General features: G+C 44.0%; 1 protein-coding gene and 1 long non-coding RNA gene across 2 annotated transcripts; one reads left to right on the top strand and one right to left on the bottom strand.

Moving 5' to 3' along the window:
- Positions 1-3,721: 3,721 nt before the first annotated feature.
- Positions 3,722-18,378, bottom strand: LOC139374773 (uncharacterized). Its single transcript, XM_071115908.1, has 7 exons — positions 17,894-18,378; positions 17,124-17,254; positions 16,770-16,943; positions 14,374-14,538; positions 13,893-14,004; positions 13,583-13,704; positions 3,722-5,981 (listed from the first exon to the last, which is right to left on the bottom strand). Exons 1-7 carry the CDS (start codon positions 18,168-18,170, stop codon positions 5,097-5,099), a joined length of 1,866 nt encoding a protein of 621 aa, XP_070972009.1. The 5' UTR covers positions 18,171-18,378; the 3' UTR covers positions 3,722-5,096.
- On the top strand, positions 10,222-12,165 carry LOC139374824 (uncharacterized). Its single transcript, XR_011627734.1, has 3 exons — positions 10,222-10,451; positions 11,209-11,391; positions 11,959-12,165. It is a non-coding gene; the product is annotated as an uncharacterized lncRNA (long non-coding RNA).
- Positions 18,379-19,529: the final 1,151 nt, after the last annotated feature.

Raw genomic sequence — 19,529 nt, 5'->3', positions numbered from 1 at the left:
GACTTGTTTTAGACTTGTTCAGAATGAACAGTGTTAGAAAATGAATTACTTTATTACATCTACATAACTGTTCACAGTATGCTAACACTTTACCATTTCTGTAAATCTGGTGCCCCCACTTAGAATACTTTGGAAAATGTTAAACATTACATTACACACATCTAGACTACTTTCTGTCAAGTTTTTTTTTACTCTTTATAAAATACCAGCATCTGATCACTTTATCAGTGAAGTATTTTTACAGATACCATTACACCAACCTTCACCATATAATCTACTCATTATTTCCTCTGTTCACCTCATCCAGCTCCCTACTACATCCAAAATCAACAGAATGAACTACAAACGTACTAATACTACATTACATATATTATACATGGGCCGTGTGCATTTTCGAAGGTAGCGCCCCTCTGAGATCCTCTTCCCGTAGTTCTTACAGGCGAACGTCCTCTCTCCCGTGTGAACCTTCAGGTGCCTCTTCAGCTGGTGCTGTTGAGAGAATCTCTTCTCACACTGGGGGCAGCTGTAGGATTTTTCCAGTGTGGACCCTCTGGGGCCACTTCAGGTTGGACAGGTGGGAGAAACTGGCCCAGCAGAGGTGGCAGCCGAACGGTTTTACCCCCGTGTGCATCCTCTTATGGATCTTTGAATTAACTGGTGCACTCTCCCTTTGGGATATATTTTGTATGTGCACGGTTTATAAATGAGCCCCCCGGCCAACAGTCTGGAAGATGGTCCCCTTTTCTTTAAACCCCCTGTAGTAGATCTTCTAAAATCTCTTACACCCAAAAATATACAGTGCCTTGCGAAAGTATTTGGCCCCCTTGAACTTTGCGACCTTTTGCCACATTTCAGGCTTCAAACATAAAGATATAAAACTGTATTTTTTTGTGAAGAATCAACAACAAGTGGGACACAATCATGAAGTGGAACGACATTTATTGGATATTTCAAACTTTTTTAACAAATCAAAAACTGAAAAATTGGGCGTGCAAAATTATTCAGCCCCCTTAAGTTAATACTTTGTAGCGCCACCTTTTGCTGCGATTACAGCTGTAAGTCGCTTGGGGTATGTCTCTATCAGTTTTGCACATCGAGAGACTGAAATGTTTTCCCATTCCTCCTTGCAAAACAGCTAGAGCTCAGTGAGGTTGGATGGAGAGCATTTGTGAACAGCAGTTTTCAGTTCTTTCCACAGATTCTCGATTGGATTCAGGTCTGGACTTTGACTTGGCCATTCTAACACCTGGATATGTTTATTTTTGAACCATTCCATTGTAGATTTTGCTTTATGTTTTGGATCATTGTCTTGTTGGAAGACAAATCTCCGTCCCAGTCTCAGGTCTTTTGCAGACTCCATCAGGTTTTCTTCCAGAATGGTCCTGTATTTGGCTCCATCCATCTTCCCATCAATTTTAACCATCTTCCCTGTCCCTGCTGAAGAAAAGCAGGCCCAAACCATGATGCTGCCACCACCATGTTTGACAGTGGGGATGGTGTGTTCAGCTGTGTTGCTTTTACGCCAAACATAACGTTTTGCATTGTTGCCAAAAAGTTCAATTATGGTTTAATCTGACCAGAGCACCTTCTTCCACATGTTTGGTGTGTCTCCCAGGTGGCTTGTGGCAAACTTTAAATGACACATTTTATGGATATCTTTAAGAAATGGCTTTCTTCTTGCCACTCTTCCATAAAGGCCAGATTTGTGCAATATACGACTGATTGTTGTCCTATGGACAGAGTCTCCCACCTCAGCTGTAGATCTCTGCAGTTCATCCAGAGTGATCATGGGCCTCTTGGCTGCATCTCTGATCAGTCTTCTCCTTGTATGAGCTGAAAGTTTAGAGGGACGGCCAGGTCTTGGTAGATTTGCAGTGGTCTGATACTCCTTCCATTTCAATATTATCGCTTGCACAGTGCTCCTTGGGATGTTTAAAGCTTGGGAAATCTTTTTGTATCCAAATCCGGCTTTAAACTTCTTCACAACAGTATCTCGGACCTGCCTGGTGTGTTCCTTGTTCTTCATGATGCTCTCTGCGCTTTTAACGGACCTCTGAGACTATCACAGTGCAGGTGCATTTATACGGAGACTTGATTACACACAGGTGGATTGTATTTATCATCATTAGTCATTTAGGTCAACATTGGATCATTCAGAGATCCTCACTGAACTTCTGGAGAGAGTTTGCTGCACTGAAAGTAAAGGGGCTGAATAATTTTGCACGCCCAATTTTTCAGTTTTTGATTTGTTAAAAAAGTTTGAAATATCCAATAAATGTCGTTCCACTTCATGATTGTGTCCCACTTGTTGTTGATTCTTCACAAAAAAAATACAGTTTTATATCTTTATGTTTGAAGCCTGAAATGTGGCAAAAGGTCGCAAAGTTCAAGGGGGCCGAATACTTTCGCAAGGCACTGTATCTGCTGCTGCCACATCTACAGGTAACTGCCAAAATAAAGGAAACGGCAACATAAGTGTCTTTAATAGGGCGTTGGGCCACCACGAGCCAGAACAGCTTTAATGCACCTTGGCATAGATTCTACAAAGGTCTGGAAATCTATTGGAGGGATGCGACATCTATTCATCCATAAGACAGTCCATAACTTGGTGTTTTGTTGATAGTGCAGGAAAAGTCTCGGGCGCCACTCCAGAATCTCCCATAAGTGTTCAAATTGGTTGACATCTGGTTACTGAGATGGCCATGGCATATGGTTTACACAATTTATGCTCATCAAACCATTCAGTGACCACTTGTGCCCTGTGAATGGGGGCAATGTCATCCTATGGGGGCATAGCCACGGTAGCCAAAATAATGGCCTACCCAGTATTTTTATACATGACCCTAAGCAGGATGGGATGTTAATTGCTTAATTAACTCAGGAACCAAACATGTGTGGAAGCATCTGCTTTCAATATACTTTGCATCCCTCATTTACTCAATTGTTTCCATTATTTTGGCAGTTACCTGTATTTTCTGGGATTTACACTCCATCAGTGCAGGACAGTTAACCATAGCAATAAATGCAAGAAACCCTATTTTACTAACATTCATCCTCTCTGGAGCTCTCTCTTCAGGCCTATTCACTCACCCTTGGGCTGTCCTCTATTCTCTTCACTGCCTCAGCATAGGAAACTTTCTGCACCACTCGAATTCTGTCAATCTCAACCTGTCTCTCTCTCACAGGGCGCACAGTTGACACAGTGCTTTCTCTATCCCAACTCCCAACACTCTGACTATGCCCTCCTGCACATTTCTCACATTGTGGGATCTTCCTTCTAGACATTGCTGTAACATGTCTGAATCCTTTGCAACAAAAGCACCATAGCGGGTTTGGAACATAGGCCTCACAGAATAGCAAATATAACCTGGCCTTATCAGTAGAAACTCTGTGTCATAGTTCAAGACAGATTGAGAATACCCTGTCTTGCCTTTGCCACCGGATCTACGTCTCAACAAACGGCGGGCATCACAAACACCAGAAATATTCATTTTCAGTTGATCCACCTCTACACTCAATGCTACCTGCTCCAGAGAGCAAAGCACGACGCAGGTCGATCCTGAGGAGTGTGACATGGAGAGCCCGTTGCCTCGGGGCAAAGGATGCACAAAAGAAAAAGAAAACCGCAACAATTCTACTTCTCGAAACTTAGAATTCAACTATTCATCCCCGAGAGGCAATTCGTTCAGGGCTGACGGTGCTTCAGACAGGACAAACACACACACAGTATTTTTTTTAAAAGTAGGAGACAAAAAAAACAACTAAGGCATCAGTTAAAAGTGCATGGTGCCATTTTAAGTCCATGGTAGCCACAGTTCTTAGTTTAGCCCTGCCATTAATTATCTCCAGAATAGTCCCTAGGTCTTCATTACATTTTCCTGTTAACCAGGCGATTGGCCTCGGGCACAAACAACGCCCTGCATCTATTGGTGGAACACTTGAGAAAGCACAGGCAATGTCCCAAAGGGGAGCAGATGGAACTGCAGGTTGAGGACACAGTGCTCTCCCCCACAATGTCATACATAGGCTTTCCTCCTGGCCTGCTGCTCAAAGAATGAGGCCAGACTTCTGAAAGGCAGCCCGGTGATCTTTGAGCAGGTGTTCACAATGGCTTGAAGGCAGTATCTGTTCTTGACAGAGAGGGATGTAAACCAGCATACGAAGGACAACACAGAATGCTCTCGATGAAAGAACTGTAAAAAGGATTGCGATATTGATTTGTGGACACTTAATGAGTTCAATTTCCTGAGGAAATATTGTGTCTGCTATTTTGATGATGGTCGTCTGTGTTTTGCTCAAACTTCCCGGGTGTTATCAAAGATGGTGCCAAGATATGTATACTGGTCCACATTGTCCACCTCCTCTCCATCAAAGATCATTGTACTGGCGGGCTAATTGTACAATAATTGTATTTTGTCTTAAAGACATTCAACTCCAGCGGCGTACTCCCACACCAGTCAATGAAGTCAGGGATGGCTGGGCCATGGTCAGGCTCTTGAGAGGAGTGACCAGAGGACTGCGTCATCGGCAAACTTCACAAAATGGCGGTTGGCGCGGGCACTCAGTCATTGGTGTAGAAACTTTAAAAAGGAGGGGTGACACCTTTGTGGTGAACCTGTGCAAGTGAGTAGGGTGTCTGACGTGGCACCATTAGCATAGACTCTCCATAATCCACAAGTTAAGGCTGTAGTCCTTATTGGTTGGCGTAATAGTTCAAAGGGTGTGGTGAAATGAAAAATATATTTACCCTGTTCTTTGAAATACGGTACTGCTTATTACATTACACATCAAATATCCTATGATCAGGATCTTTCAAGCTGAGAGCAAACTTGTTTAGAAAGAACAGTGTGTTTAGCAAGAATAGAGTAGAAACTAATATAATTACTTTATTCCATCGACATCACCTCAGTAAGGTCAATATTAAACTGTCCTTGTTCGAGCCTTGATGTACTGTCTCTTAAAAACAAGTTAAAGTGTTAATGAGAGGGTATGTTGTTAATTACACTCTCACCCCAAGACACTTCACATGATAACTATAATATGTCAGCTAAAGAGTGATTCCCTGACATCCCCTGCGTACATCTGAAGACACACTGCTACGATTTCTCCCCGTTGTGGACACTCCTATGTCTGATAAGCTCTTGTAGTTTAGTCTGCACTTGAAGGGTGTGAACGGTCTGGTGCTGCTTCACATAGTTCGCCTCAGTAAAGCGCTTCCCACACGTGGGGCAGACGTACGGCTTGTCGGTGTCCGTCCTAATGCTCGGCCTCCCATGTTGTGACCCAATGACACCAGAGGTAGAAACGGGAGTCACCACCCTCAGGTGGTTAGTCTTTGAGCTCCATCCTTGACCTCTAGCCATTGTTTGGGTGTTGTTGGGATTGTGTGTTGTGTTATAGGCTAGGTGAATGCCCATCCTGACCTTGTCTGTATTGGTGGGGTAACCATGAGGTAACTGAGGAAGGCTAGACCCAGGTCTTCTGTGAACCCATTCACCAGGGATTAGATGAGACCCTGAAGGAGAAGACAGACTTCCTGTTAGACTCCCACCAGGAGGGTCTCCCACCACTCTCTGTGAAGGCTGAAGCCCAGGGTGACCTGCTCTGTTAATCATGGATATTGTGGTGTGTGTATCATAGGAACAGGAGGGTCTATCAGCCCAAGGTCCTGCTCTATCCCTGCACTGAGACGGTGAAGAGAAGGGTCTGGACTGCAGACTGGATCCCTGACTGGAGCCTCCATCTCTCTGATGACCACCAGGACTGAGGTTGTTCAGTCCACCTGTCCACTGGTTGTGTTCTGTGTGGTGGTTGAGTCTCTGTCCCTCACGTTTGGGTCCTGATTCCGACTCGGGAAGGAAGAGCGACGGCTCCTGATCCATGTTCCTGATCTGTTGCCAGGGTTTGTGACCAGCCACTTCAGAGGTCCAGTCTCTCCCACCAGTAACACCGGATATCAGCAGGTCTTGATGGACTGCAGTCTGCAAACAAAGATGGTACAGAAAAGCATAAAGGTTTATATAAGAAACTCTTTACTGTACACAGAAACATGACATTATAAAATGTTAACCACAGTCAAGCCCATCTCTAACACTGATTGAAGTACCTAACAATATGGAGCCATTGGAATCTTTGCAATGATACAAAAATAACCAAGTCAGACAGCACCGAGTCAAACTAGTATTTAACTTAAACTAAATGGTATTACAATTGCATTTATTGCACCAAACGATACGTGACGAGAATAACTTCTCATTATGGTAACACTATACCTTTTCTGTAAATCTGGTACCCTTGCTTTGACAAAATCAATTTTAGAATACTTTGGAAAAGGTTCAATATAACATTACACGCAGCTTCAAATCAAATCAAATCAAATCAAATCAAATCAAATTTTATTTGTCACATACACATGGTTAGCAGATGTTAATGCGAGTGTAGCGAAATGCTTGTGCTTCTAGTTCCGACAATGCAGTAATAACAAGTAATCTAACTAACAATTCCAAAACTACTGTCTTGTACACAGTGTAAGGGGATAAAGAATATGTACATAAGGATATATGAATGAGAGATGGTACAGAGCAGCATAGGCAAGATACAGTAGATGGTATCGGGTACAGTATGTACAAATGAGATGAGTATGTAAACAAAGTGGCATAGTATAGTATAAAGTGGCTAGTGATACATGTATTACATAAGGATACCGTCGATGATATAGAGTACAGTATATACGTATGCATATGAGATGAATAATGTAGGGTAAGTAACATTTATATAAGGTAGCATTGTTTAAAGTGGCTAGTGATATATTTACATCATTTCCCATCAATTCCCATTATTAAAGTGGCTGGAGTTGAGTCAGTGTCAGTGTGTTGGCAGCAGCCACTCAGTGTTAGTGGTGGCTGTTTAACAGTCTGATGGCCTTGAGATAGAAGCTGTTTTTCAGTCTCTCGGTCCCAGCTTTGATGCACCTGTACTGACCTCGCCTTCTGGATGATAGCGGGGTGAACAGGCAGTGGCTCGGGTGGTTGATGTCCTTGATGATCTTTATGGCCTTCCTGTGACATCGGGTGGTGTAGGTGTCCTGGAGGGCAGGTAGTTTGCCCCCGGTGATGCGTTGTGCAGACCTCACTACCCTCTGGAGAGCCTTACGGTTGAGGGCGGTGCAGTTGCCATACCAGGCGGTGATACAGCCCGCCAGGATGCTCTCGATTGTGCATCTGTAGAAGTTTGTGAGTGCTTTTGGTGACAAGCCGAATTTCTTCAGCCTCCTGAGGTTGAAGAGGCGCTGCTGCGCCTTCTTCACGATGCTGTCTGTGTGAGTGGACCAATTCAGTTTGTCTGTGATGTGTATGCCGAGGAACTTAAAACTTGCTACCCTCTCCACTACTGTTCCATCGATGTGGATAGGGGGGTGTTCCCTCTGCTGTTTCCTGAAGTCCACAATCATCTCCTTAGTTTTGTTGACGTTGAGTGTGAGGTTGTTTTCCTGACACCACACTCCGAGGGCCCTCACCTCCTCCCTGTAGGCCGTCTCATCGTTGTTGGTAATCAAGCCTACCACTGTTGTGTCGTCCGCAAACTTGATGATTGAGTTGGAGGCGTGCGTGGCCACGCAGTCGTGGGTGAACAGGGAGTACAGGAGAGGGCTCAGAACGCAACCTTGTGGGGCCCCAGTGTTGAGGATCAGCGGGGAGGAGATGTTGTTGCCTACCCTCACCACCTGGGGGCGGCCCGTCAGGAAGTCCAGTACCCAGTTGCACAGGGCGGGGTCGAGACCCAGGGTCTCGAGCTTGATGACGAGCTTGGAGGGTACTATGGTGTTGAATGCCGAGCTGTAGTCGATGAACAGCATTCTCACATAGGTATTCCTCTTGTCCAGATGGGTTAGGGCAGTGTGCAGTGTGGTTGAGATTGCATCGTCTGTGGACCTATTTGGGCGGTAAGCAAATTGGAGTGGGTCTAGGGTGTCAGGTAGGGTGGAGGTGATATGGTCCTTGACTAGTCTCTCAAAGCACTTCATGATGACGGATGTGAGTGCTACGGGGCGGTAGTCATTTAGCTCAGTTACCTTAGCTTTCTTGGGAACAGGAACAATGGTGGCCCTCTTGAAGCATGTGGGAACAGCAGACTGGTATAGGGATTGATTGAATATGTCCGTAAACACACCGGCCAGCTGGTCTGCGCATGCTCTGAGGGCGCGGCTGGGGATGCCATCTGGGCCTGCAGCCTTGCGAGGGTTAACACGTTTAAATGTCTTACTCACCTCGGCTGCAGTGAAGGAGAGACCGCATGTTTTCGTTGCAGGCCGTGTCAGTGGCACTGTATTGTCCTCAAAGCGGGCAAAAAAGTTATTTAGTCTGCCTGGGAGCAAGACATCCTGGTCCGTGACTGGGCTGGGTTTCTTCCTGTAGTCCGTGATTGACTGTAGACCCTGCCACATGCCTCTTGTGTCTGAGCCGTTGAATTGAGATTCTACTTTGTCTCTGTACTGGCGCTTAGCTTGTTTGATAGCCTTGCGGAGGGAATAGCTGCACTGTTTGTATTCGGTCATGTTACCAGACACCTTGCCCTGATTAAAAGCAGTGGTTCGCGCTTTCAGTTTCACACGAATGCTGCCATCAATCCACGGTTTCTGGTTAGGGAATGTTTTAATCGTTGCTATGGGAACGACATCTTCAACGCACGTTCTGATGAACTCGCACACCGAATCAGCGTATTCGTCAATGTTGTTATCTGACGCAATACGAAACATCTCCCAGTCCACGTGATGGAAGCAGTCTTGGAGTGTGGAGTCAGCTTGGTCGGACCAGCGTTGGACAGACCTCAGCGTGGGAGCCTCTTGTTTTAGTTTCTGTCTGTAGGCAGGGATCAACAAAATGGAGTCGTGGTCAGCTTTTCCGAAAGGGGGGCGGGGCAGGGCCTTATATGCGTCGCGGAAGTTAGAGTAACAATGGTCCAAGGTCTTTCCTCCCCTGGTTGCGCAATCGATATGCTGATAAAATTTGGGGAGTCTTGTTTTCAGATTAGCCTTGTTAAAATCCCCAGCTACAATGAATGCAGCCTCCGGATAAATTGTTTCCAGTTTGCAGAGAGTTAAATAAAGTTCGTTCAGAGCCATCGATGTGTCTGCTTGGGGGGGGATATATACGGCTGTGATTATAATCGAAGAGAATTCTCTTGGTAGATAATGCGGTCTACATTTGATTGTGAGGAATTCTAAATCAGGTGAACAGAAGGATTTGAGTTCCTGTATGTTTCTTTCATCGCACCATGTCACGTTAGTCATAAGGCATACGCCCCCGCCCCTCTTTTTACCAGAAAGATGTTTTTTCCTGTCTGCGCGATGCGTGGAGAAACCTGTTGGCTGCACCGCTTCGGATAGCGTCTCTCCAGTAAGCCACGTTTCCGTGAGCAAAGAACGTTACAGTCTCTGATGTCCCTCTGGAATGCTACCCTTGCTCGGATTTCATCAACCTTGTTGTCAAGAGACTGGACATTGGCAAGAAGAATGCTAGGGAGTGGTGCGCGCTGTGCCCGTCTCCGGAGTCTGACCAGAAGACCGCCTCGTTTCCCTCTCTTTCGGAGTCGTTTTTTTGGGTCGCTGCATAGGATCCACTCCGTTGTCCTGTTTGTAAGGCAGAACACAGGATCCGCGTCGCGAAAAACATATTCTTGGTCGTACTGATGGTGAGTTGATGCTGATCTTATATTCAGTAGTTCTTCTCGACTGTATGTAATGAAACCTAAGATGACCTGGGGTACTAATGTAAGAAATAACACGTAAAAAAACAAAAAACTGCATAGTTTCCTAGGAACGCGAAGCGAGGCGGCCATCTCTGTCGGCGGTAAGGCACTATTGCTCATATTGAGGTATATACAGTACCAGTCAAAAGTTTGGACACCTACTAATTCCAGGGTTTTTCTTTAATTTTATTATTTTCTACATTGTCGAACAATAGTGAAGACATCAAGGCAAAAGGTGGCTACTTTGAAGAATCTCAAATATAAAATATATAGTTGATGTCTTCACTATTATTCTACAATGTAGAAAATAGTAAAAAATAAAGAAAAATACTAGAATGAGTAGGTGTCCAAATGTTTCACTGGTACTGTATACCTGTATACCTCTATGTGCAATTCAATGTTATTTACATATTTGTATTATTTAATTTTGGGGGGGGGTCAGTCTGTTATGTCTGGAGTATTCTTCCTGTCTTATCCGGTGTCCTGTGGGAATTGAAGTATGCTCCCTCTAATTCTCTCTCTTTCTCCTCTCGGAGGACCTGAGCCCTAGGACCATACCTCAGGACTACCTGGCCTGATGACTCCTTGCTGTCCCCAGTCCACCTGGTCATGCTGCTGCTCCAGTTTTAACTGTTCTGCCTGCGGCTATGAAACCCTGACCTGTTCACCGGACGTGCTACCTTGTCCCAACATTTACTCCTGAGGTGCTGACCTGTTGCACCCTCTACAACCACTGATTATTATTATTTGAATCTGCTGGTCATCTATGAGCGTTTGAACATCTTTGGCCATGTACTGTTATCTCCAGCCGGCACAGCCAGAAAAGGACTGGCCACCCCGCAGAGCCTGGTTCCGCTCTAGGTTTCTTCCAAGGTTCCTGCCTTTCTAGGGAATTTTTCCAAGCCACCGTGCTTCTACATCTGCATTGCTTGCTGTTTGGGGTTTTAGGCTGGGTTTCTGTATAGCACTTTGTGACATTGGCTGATGTAAAAAGGGCTTTATAAATAAATGTGATTGATTGAACTAAGAGCATTCAAGTCAAATCAAATGTTATTGGTCACAGCTGATGTTAAAGCGTTAGCAGATGTTAATGCGAGTGTAGCAAAAGGCTTGTAGCTAAGTCAACACGGAGCCATGCTGACTGACAAGTGGCGTGGATTGGTACAGCTCGGCTCAGTCCCAAATTGCGTGTTATTATTTGGCTAAATTATCATCCGTAGTTGCCTACAGCTACAGCAGTCTTAACAAAATGGACTGTTACCTTGATTGCAACAGTAAGGTGTTAAAACATTTAAACCCCTTTTGAACTGTGACATTTCCTGACACCTCTCTCTGTGTGTGTGTGTGTGTGTGTGTGTGTGTGTGTGTTACCTTTTTACCAATATCGATGGATGTAAATTGGGACTTCCACTCCATACTTAATCTAATTCCATCTCCTGTATCGTTCTTCCCTCTCTATAGATTATGCTGCTGCCCCGCTGTAAGAACCTGGAGATCTTCACTGAGGGAGGTGACATGGCCACAAACAGTGCCTGGGACTCATTCCAGTGCTACCGCTGTCTGGAGAACAGCCAGGGGGTGGTCAAGACATCCGGCACAACTTCATCTTCAGTGTGTCAGCTCTGCTGCACCTGGGAGCTAAAGGTATGGCACCGCACTCCCAACAGTCATGTATGCTTAAACATACTTGTATGCTAATTTACGTGTTTCTTAAAGCGACCAACAGCAGTTGAAACAATAACAAAGCGTACTCCCCACCACTGTTTCTGTGAACCACTCAAATTCATAGACAAGAGCTATGGATGCAAGGACAGACCATGGCTCCTCCTAAAACCCCATTGGAGGAGACGGCCCAAGGTTCCTCGCCTCAGACCTCTTCCAATGGGTTTTGAGAAGGATGCGAGTAGAGGAAGTGAGGAGTTCAGCAGAGATTGGTGGAATCTTATGTTGAATGATGTGCTTATCTTTGTTCTACGTATAATTTACCCACAGATGGCTCTGGGTTGCTGATGAAATCTGATCTGATGAAACTCCCTATACGATTTGACCCCTGTATTACAGACTGTAAAACTTTCAATGCCAAATTGAAATCCTTCAATATTCTGTAATTGATAGACGATGATGGTTCCCAATCAGCCAATTACTATACATCAAATCTGTTTCTCAGTGCAATGTTTGGTGAATGCATGGCATTGTTTTTTTTTACCTCAGTCCTCCTTTGAATGCTGTGTATACTGGCTCAGTTCTAAACGACCATCATCGAGTCCATCCTCACCTCCTCGATCACTGCAATGATTGGCCGGTCTGCCGAGAGGGTTATTGGCTGCCGCCTGCCCTCCATTGAGGTCTTGCATGACTCCAGGGCAAGGAACCGTGCAGGAAAGATCATCGCCGACCCCTTCCACCAACTCTCATCTCTTCCAAGCGGTTCAGGTCAATCACGACCCCCCACGATGATTCTCTCGTCTATGGACTTTGCACCATCATCCCAGAACTGCACATTGCTCTTTGCACTCTCTGCTTATCGCTTACATGCATCATTTTTCATGTAGCTTATAGTTTAGTCTAAAGTTTTGTGGATCTGTGGAAATTCTGAGTCTATGTATTTTGTCTGTTTAATGAGGCAACACCATTTCCCAGAGTCAAATTCCTGTACATGCAAATATATTTGGGGAATAAAGCTGATTCTGACATGTTTAGCTGGTTTATCATATTCTCGTCAGTTTACATTCAAAATCCCCATGGGCTGTGTGTGTGTGTCCTTGGGCTTAATACCGTAAATATTGGATCCTGCCTTCAATTTTTGGACTTCATTTTACAGACAAACATTGCTGGTTAACAATTAGCTCTTTAACTTTAGTGAGTAGATTCCACTCAACTTAAGTTATAGTACACCTATTTGAATTTATTTCACAATTCATTTGGTTATCAAGCAGCTGGGTTTCCAAGTCGTTTGGCGCTTACTTCTCAAGCTGGCAAGCTGGCTAAACAGATGGCGCTGCATTGCCCACAAACAGAAAGCTCAAGCAATCACACAACAAGTCGCAGGCTGCATAATAGCCAATCGCAACACTGGACTGGCTGAGGGCAGGAGTTTGTTAGTTTGTCCACTCTAGTGAAAGTGACCAATCTCAGATTTTCTATACAAGCACCCGCCTTTAAGCCCCCCTCCAATCAGACTGAAATTCAAACCTAAAGGTGCCAAGACTTTAGAGAGAGTCATTTGAGAAATTGAGAGTGAAAACTTAACCTTGACAAGCTACTATTGCTGGTGGACAATTTAATGCGTTCAAATGTATTTTCACATGTTTGAAATCCGTTCCGTTTCTTTGTATTATTGAAGACATTTTTCCTTTTGATCTGTTGACAATGATGTTCTGCTCGCAGGACTTGAAGTTAGCTGAATACCCGATAAGCTTTCTGCTGTTGAGTGACCACTTCATGTTTAACCTAGCTAGCCAGTTATATTTGCTGGCTAGTAGAACGCAACCGTCATGGCATACGGCATACTTTTTACTGAACATTATGTGATAAATAGTATAACAATGAGTACATACTACGCAGTTTAAGTACAGTATGTAGTATGCTATTATGGGTATTCGGACACGGTCTGTGTTGTTGCAGGGTCCATGTTCCAGTTGATAGATCCTATAGAAGGCAGGCTGAAGGCAGCACCTGTTAAGGGGTTAACTGACTTGCCTAGTTAAATAAAGATAAATAAATAAATATGAAGACTAAATTTGATTGTTTTGTGTTCGACTGTCTGTTTCAACTGGAACATGGACCCTGTGTTGTTCCCCAGCCCAGAGTTGAGGACGCTGTCCCATCCACTGACCTCTACTATGTCGCCTCTGGTCCGGACCTGCTCAGTGACGTCGTCCCCTGGGCCCTTGGCTGCACCCGTCTGGGAATCCAAGGCGGCCACCCAGTCTCCTCTGATAGCCTCCAGCCAGCCACCTGCAGGAAGAGGTTACAAAATAGACTTTACAAACATGGCATGAGTTAATGCCCTGGTCAAGTTCATACATTATAATTTAGTATGTAAACCTAAATTATATTGACTTAATTTTATGAATGAAAAGAAAATAATAGCCAGGTGCATCACAATTCCCATTGAGGTATATCTATATGTATTTCTCTCTTACCTTGCTCCCCCAACTTTAGTCCACTCAGCAAGTCAATGCTCTCTGGTTCGTCTTCTATTGTCTCCTCTTTGACCAGCAGCAGATCAGGTTTCCCATCCTCCATGTCTACTGACTGTAAGAGATACAGAGTGAGAGGATGTTGGATCAAGAAATCTGATATGAGCACACTGCTATCTTGTGATTGGGCAATGAGGGATTGCTATGAGTACTATGCAAACATGTTAGTTGATTTAACTACTTGACTATCTTTAATGGTTTGATAATTGAAAGGCTTGGTCCCACACTTAATCCAGTTCTGAGCCTGTATCCACAAAGAGTAGAATTGCTGATCGAGTATCAGGTCCCCACCGGTCTATATAGTCTTATTCATTATGATCTAAAAGGCAAAACTGATCCTAGATCAGCACTCCTACTCTGAGAGGGTTTGTGGATATTGGCCCTGACCTAATACCATTCAGACAGTAGTTCACAGTGGGCTCACCTCAGTGAGACTGTGTGTGGTCCTGTGCTGTTCAGCTGGTTCCTCTGTGGGTTCAGGAGGTGGTGTCGTCTGGTTGTCCTCCATGACCATGGTCCCATCAGTGTTCCTCAGACTCTCCTCACACACCTCCTCCTTCACCAGCAGCACCTCTGGACCTTCATCCTCCTGGAAGAGACAGGTGATACAGATTACACAGACATACACTCCCTCAGGTACGTACACACAAATAAACACTTTTTCAACATGGAGTGTTTACCCATCCCCACTACATTTGAGTCCTACACTGTAGTTACAGAATGACTTCATTGTTAAACCCATCACAGTGGACATAAATATGATGATGTTGGTAAAAAAATAAGTCAGCTATGTTAAGTCAAAAGTCATCATCAAACTATTTTGACGTGTACAGTAGGTGTTTGTTAGTGTGTGGGTCTAAGAGTCTCAATGAAAGTCTAAGAATAAAAAATCCCATTTTGTGTTTATTAAACAAGTGTTAAATACACTATATGAAAACCACACACACAAAAAAATCAGCTTGAACTTGATAAACTGCATTTATTAACAGTGTCTTGGGAAAATCTGAATATCATATAACCTACACAGCACAAATGCAATATGAAGCAGACTTTTTAGGCTTATATCACACATAAGCTATGGATTTTTTCTGCTGAAAACAACAAAAATGTATCTTTGTCATTAATGCAGGGTTTGATTTAAACGTCAGAAGATATCAGAAGAATGGTAACTTTCTATTTTATAGAGTGGAATGTATTTTCTGCTGGTGTATCCTTAGGTAATTCCTCTCGGAGAACCTCTTCCTGCAGTGTGTACAGGCAAATTACCTTTCTCTCCTTCAAGTTTTAATGTCGCCTGTACAGGTACAGTGAAATGCCTTTCTTGTAATCTTTAAACCCAGCAATACAGTAATCAATAACAATGTAATACTAAAAGTAACACAAGGAAAAAGTAAATAAGCATACTATATAAACAGAGTCAGTCAGTTACAGTACCATATTACAATTTGCAGTGATAGAGAGGTAGATATGTATAGGCTGGCAAGGAGTAAGGTGACAAGGCATCAGGATATATGATAAACAGAGTAGCAGCAGCGTATATGATGAATGTATGTGAGTGGGTGTAAAGTCAGTATAAATGCATGTGCATATTATGTGTGTGAGCAAATTATGAATTGAGTGTTTGTGTGTGTTCTGGTGTGTGTGTGAGTGTGCATAGAGACAATCAAAAATAAAAATACAAGGGTCAACCCAGATGGTCGATGTAGACATTTTGTTAGCTATTTAGCAGGCTTATGGCTTGGGGATCGAAGCTGTTGATGTCAGACTTGATGCACCGGTACCGCTTGCCGTGCTGAAGCAGAGAGAACAGTCTATAGCTTGGCGGCTGGAGTCTTAAAATATTTTCTGGGCCTTCCTTTCACACCGCCTGATATAGAGGTCCTGGACGTACTGGGTTGTCCGCACCATGCTCTGTAGCGCAATGCGATCGAGGGCGGTGCTATTGCCATACCATGCAGTGATGCACCTCCAGTCAAGGTGCTCTCAAAGGTACAGCCTCTTCAGGGTGTCCTGGTGGGAGAACCTCTTCTCACACTGGGAACAAATGAAGGGTTTCACCCCTGTGTGGACCCTCTGGTGCCTCTCCACCTTCTGGGGGCAGCTGAAGCCTTTGTTACAGAATATACAGAGGAACCGTTTCTCTTTACTATTGCCTGATGTGGCTCCCCCTCCCTGAGCCTGGGCTCTAGCCCTGTTGTTTGAGTTCAATACCTGATTAAAAAGGATGTAGCCATGTGAATCAGAAGGTGCCATCAAAGTGGACACTGGGCCTAGATCCCTGAATGCGTGTAAAGGGGAGTAGGTCTTGGATATGGATTTGTCTCTAAGCTTTCTGTATAATGTAAGAAATCTCTGCCCCGTGTCTGTCTGTCTCCAAGGTGACTATCTGCATTCCATTTGGGAGGAGCGTCACCCTCCACTTTCACAGTCACCTCATCTACCACTATAACCTCCCCTTTCTTATCCAGGCACCCTTCAGAGTATACACTACTACTGTACTGGTTCCAGTCCCCTGTAGACAGATCAGTCTGTGTCTCTAAACCAAAGGGCATGTTGCTAGGGTCCATCTCTGTAGTGTAAGAACAAGACCGATCATCAACACAAGTGTCTAACGCCTCACTATCTCCAGGGGAATGAACTGTCCCCTGGCTCTGGTGAAATACCGGTAAATACTCATCCGGGAGCAGGAGGTTGGCACAGTCTCCCCAGTCCCTCTGGGTCTGATCTATGGTCATATCCTGTGCGTATTTCCCTGTGTGTTACAGTTAAAGTCTTGGTCTCCGTATCTGACTTGAGGATGACGTTCTGCGTTCCACTGACCTCAACGATGCTGAGTCGGGCCCTTGGCTGCACTGGGGTGGTAGTGGGGTCCTCCGTGACTACAGCGGGCAATCCAGACGCTCCAGCCTGGTTGTCTCTGCTGTGCCGTAAGTCCTCCCCTCCTTCAGACCTCTCCTGCTTGACCCCAGGACCTGCAGCCTCTGCATCTGCAGACTGACACAACAAGATAACAAGGATAACAATGTCATAGGGAAGTCTCATAAGCTCCCCTATAGCAGATAAATGAGGATGTACATTTAAGCAAGTCAATAGCTGAGGGGAGCCTTTCTGAGAACCAGGCCACATCGATTTACAAAGTAACTTAATTTTTTTATGCAGCACTATTACACGAACCTCTATCACGATAACGTGCTGGGTTGAGGTTCCACTCCCCTCATCAACAGTGATTGGTTGGTCATCTCTCCATGTGTTGTGTCCGGACGGCTTCAAAAAGCTCCTGTGGCCTCCAGTGAGATGTCCTTCACCTGAGAGAGTGATTGGGAGGAAAAGAGGTGGTTAGGTTATCTACTGTCAATACTCAACGCTATATTGTACACTATTGACGCTGTCTAGAATTGTCCAGGGTGTAAGGTCTCATAACTTCTTGATATACTATTTATTGATCTATGTATTATGTTCCATGCATCACATTGTTTTCGTTGACCAAATAATAGGAAATGCAGAAAATCTCAAATCTGATTAGAATATGATAGTGTATTTGCGCAAGTTAGCTAAGTAATCAGGGGAATAATTCCATGCAATCCAAAATCTGACCAATACCCAATTATTGGTAACACATTGTCTTGTTTTGTACGCTTTGTACAAAATAATAAAATGCAGTACTACAGGATATTTCTTAACGTAGCTCTTTATTAGCTAGTTATAACTGGCATGTTCACGTATCTCCAACCATGATCAACTGACCATGACCTAACCATCTGGGTGGTCTTAACCAATCATAGCACAGTATGATACGGCGGTAAAATGCATCCAATTATAATTCAGTATGTTTACACATATTAATATTACACACATCACATGTACAGAGAGGAACCGAGCAACATGCACTACGGGATATATGAACGGCGATGGGCTGCGCATCCTCAGCCTTAAACAAAACGTGCCTCTTGCCATTCCTCTGTATCGGTCGAGGATCTTGACACTACTGGGACGACTGGCGAGGACGCGCTCTCGCATTATCCTTTCTGCGCGCTCCCGTGCGACCTTCATTTCCAGTAGTTTCCTCCGCAATCCTCTGTTTTCTTTCTGGCTTTGAGTTATTTCCAAACGAAACAGTGCATAATCGTCGTCTACGACTTTACATATCTCTGCTACGGCTGCATTCGCTAGAACCTCCATGATGGAGGCTATTTGAGCGTGATAAGCCATACAGTTAGACATTTTTAGCTCACGTTAGCAAACTAGCGTTTAGATAACATCTATTAACTAAGTCCTGTCTGCAACGCGAATTAAACACTACGTGGGGTAAGTATGTGATGCGGTGCAGTTAAAGACTCGTATTTTCTAGGGTGTTAATAAATGTTTAAATAACAACAATTAAAAACGCTAACGTGGTCACTGTTCACTTCCGTTTACGTCTTCTTAGTGTGAGTTTCCGGCAGACTAGACGCTATGTTGCGTATTGCTCGCTGCCATTCACAGGTCATAGGAGTCATGGGCTGGGAATACACACATACATACTGAACAAAAATATAAAAGAAACATACAAGTTACAGTTCATATAAGGAAATCACACAGGTACACCTCCAATTGACTTAAATTATGTCAATTAGCCTATCAGAAGCTTCTAAAGCCATTACATAATTTTCTGGATTTTTCCAAGCTGTTTAAAGGCACATTCAACTTAATGTATGTAAACTTCTGACCCACTGGAATTGTGATACAGTGAATTATAAGTGACATAATCTGTCTGTGAACAATCGTTGGGAAAATGACTTGTCATGCACAAAGTAGACGTCCTAACCGACTTGCCAAAACTATACTTTGTTAACAATAAATGTGTGGAGTGATTAAAAAAAAGAGTTTTAATGACTCCAACCTAAGTGCATGTGAACTTCCGACTTCAACTGTACATCTCTTGACACATTGATGACAATGGTATTGGCCTCTGAACCTTCAAGCTGCATACTGGACCCTATAACAACTAAACTACTGAAAGAGCTGCTTCCTGTGCTTGGCCCTCCTATTTTGAACATAATCAACGGCTCCCTATCCACTGAATGTGTACCAAACTCACTAAAAGTGGCAGTAATAAAGCCTCTATTGAGAAAGCCAAACCTTGACCCAGAAAATATTTAAAAAATGAATTGGCCTATATCTAATCTCCCATTCCTCTCAAACATTTGAGAAAAAGCTGTTGCGCAGCAACTCCCTGCATTCCTGAAGACAAACAATGTATACGAATTGCTTCAGTCTGGTTTTAGACCCCATCATAGCACTGAGGCTGCACTCGTGAAGGTGGTAAATTACCTTTTAATGGCGTCAGACCAAGACTCTGCATCTGTCCTCGTGCTCCTAGACCTTAGTGCTGCTTTTGATACCATCAATCACCACATTCTTTTGGAGAGATTGGAAACCCAAATTGGTCTACAGGGACAAGTTCTAGCCTGGTTTAGATCTAATCTGTCGGAAAGATATTTGTTTGTCTCTGTGGATGTTTTGTCTTCTGACAAATCAACTGTAAATTTCAGTGTTTCTCAAGGTTCCGTTTTAGGACCACTATTGTTTTCACTATATATT

This window comes from Oncorhynchus clarkii, chromosome 19 (genome assembly GCF_045791955.1).
Source record: "Oncorhynchus clarkii lewisi isolate Uvic-CL-2024 chromosome 19, UVic_Ocla_1.0, whole genome shotgun sequence".
NCBI lineage: Eukaryota > Metazoa > Chordata > Actinopteri > Salmoniformes > Salmonidae > Oncorhynchus > Oncorhynchus clarkii.
This window is presented reverse-complemented; position numbering and strand designations above follow the sequence as displayed.

Excerpts from the sequence above, each read along its gene's own strand:
- LOC139374773 (XM_071115908.1), bottom strand. The coding sequence starts at position 18,170 with ATGTCTAACTGTATGGCTTATCACGCTCAAATAGCCTCCATCATGGAG. Across the intron at positions 17,255-17,893 it reads ATACAGAGGAATGGCAAGAG|GTGAAGGACATCTCACTGGA; the intron begins GCACGTTTTGTT and ends TCACTCTCTCAG. Across the intron at positions 16,944-17,123 it reads AGCACGTTATCGTGATAGAG|TCTGCAGATGCAGAGGCTGC; the intron begins GTTCGTGTAATA and ends TTGTTGTGTCAG.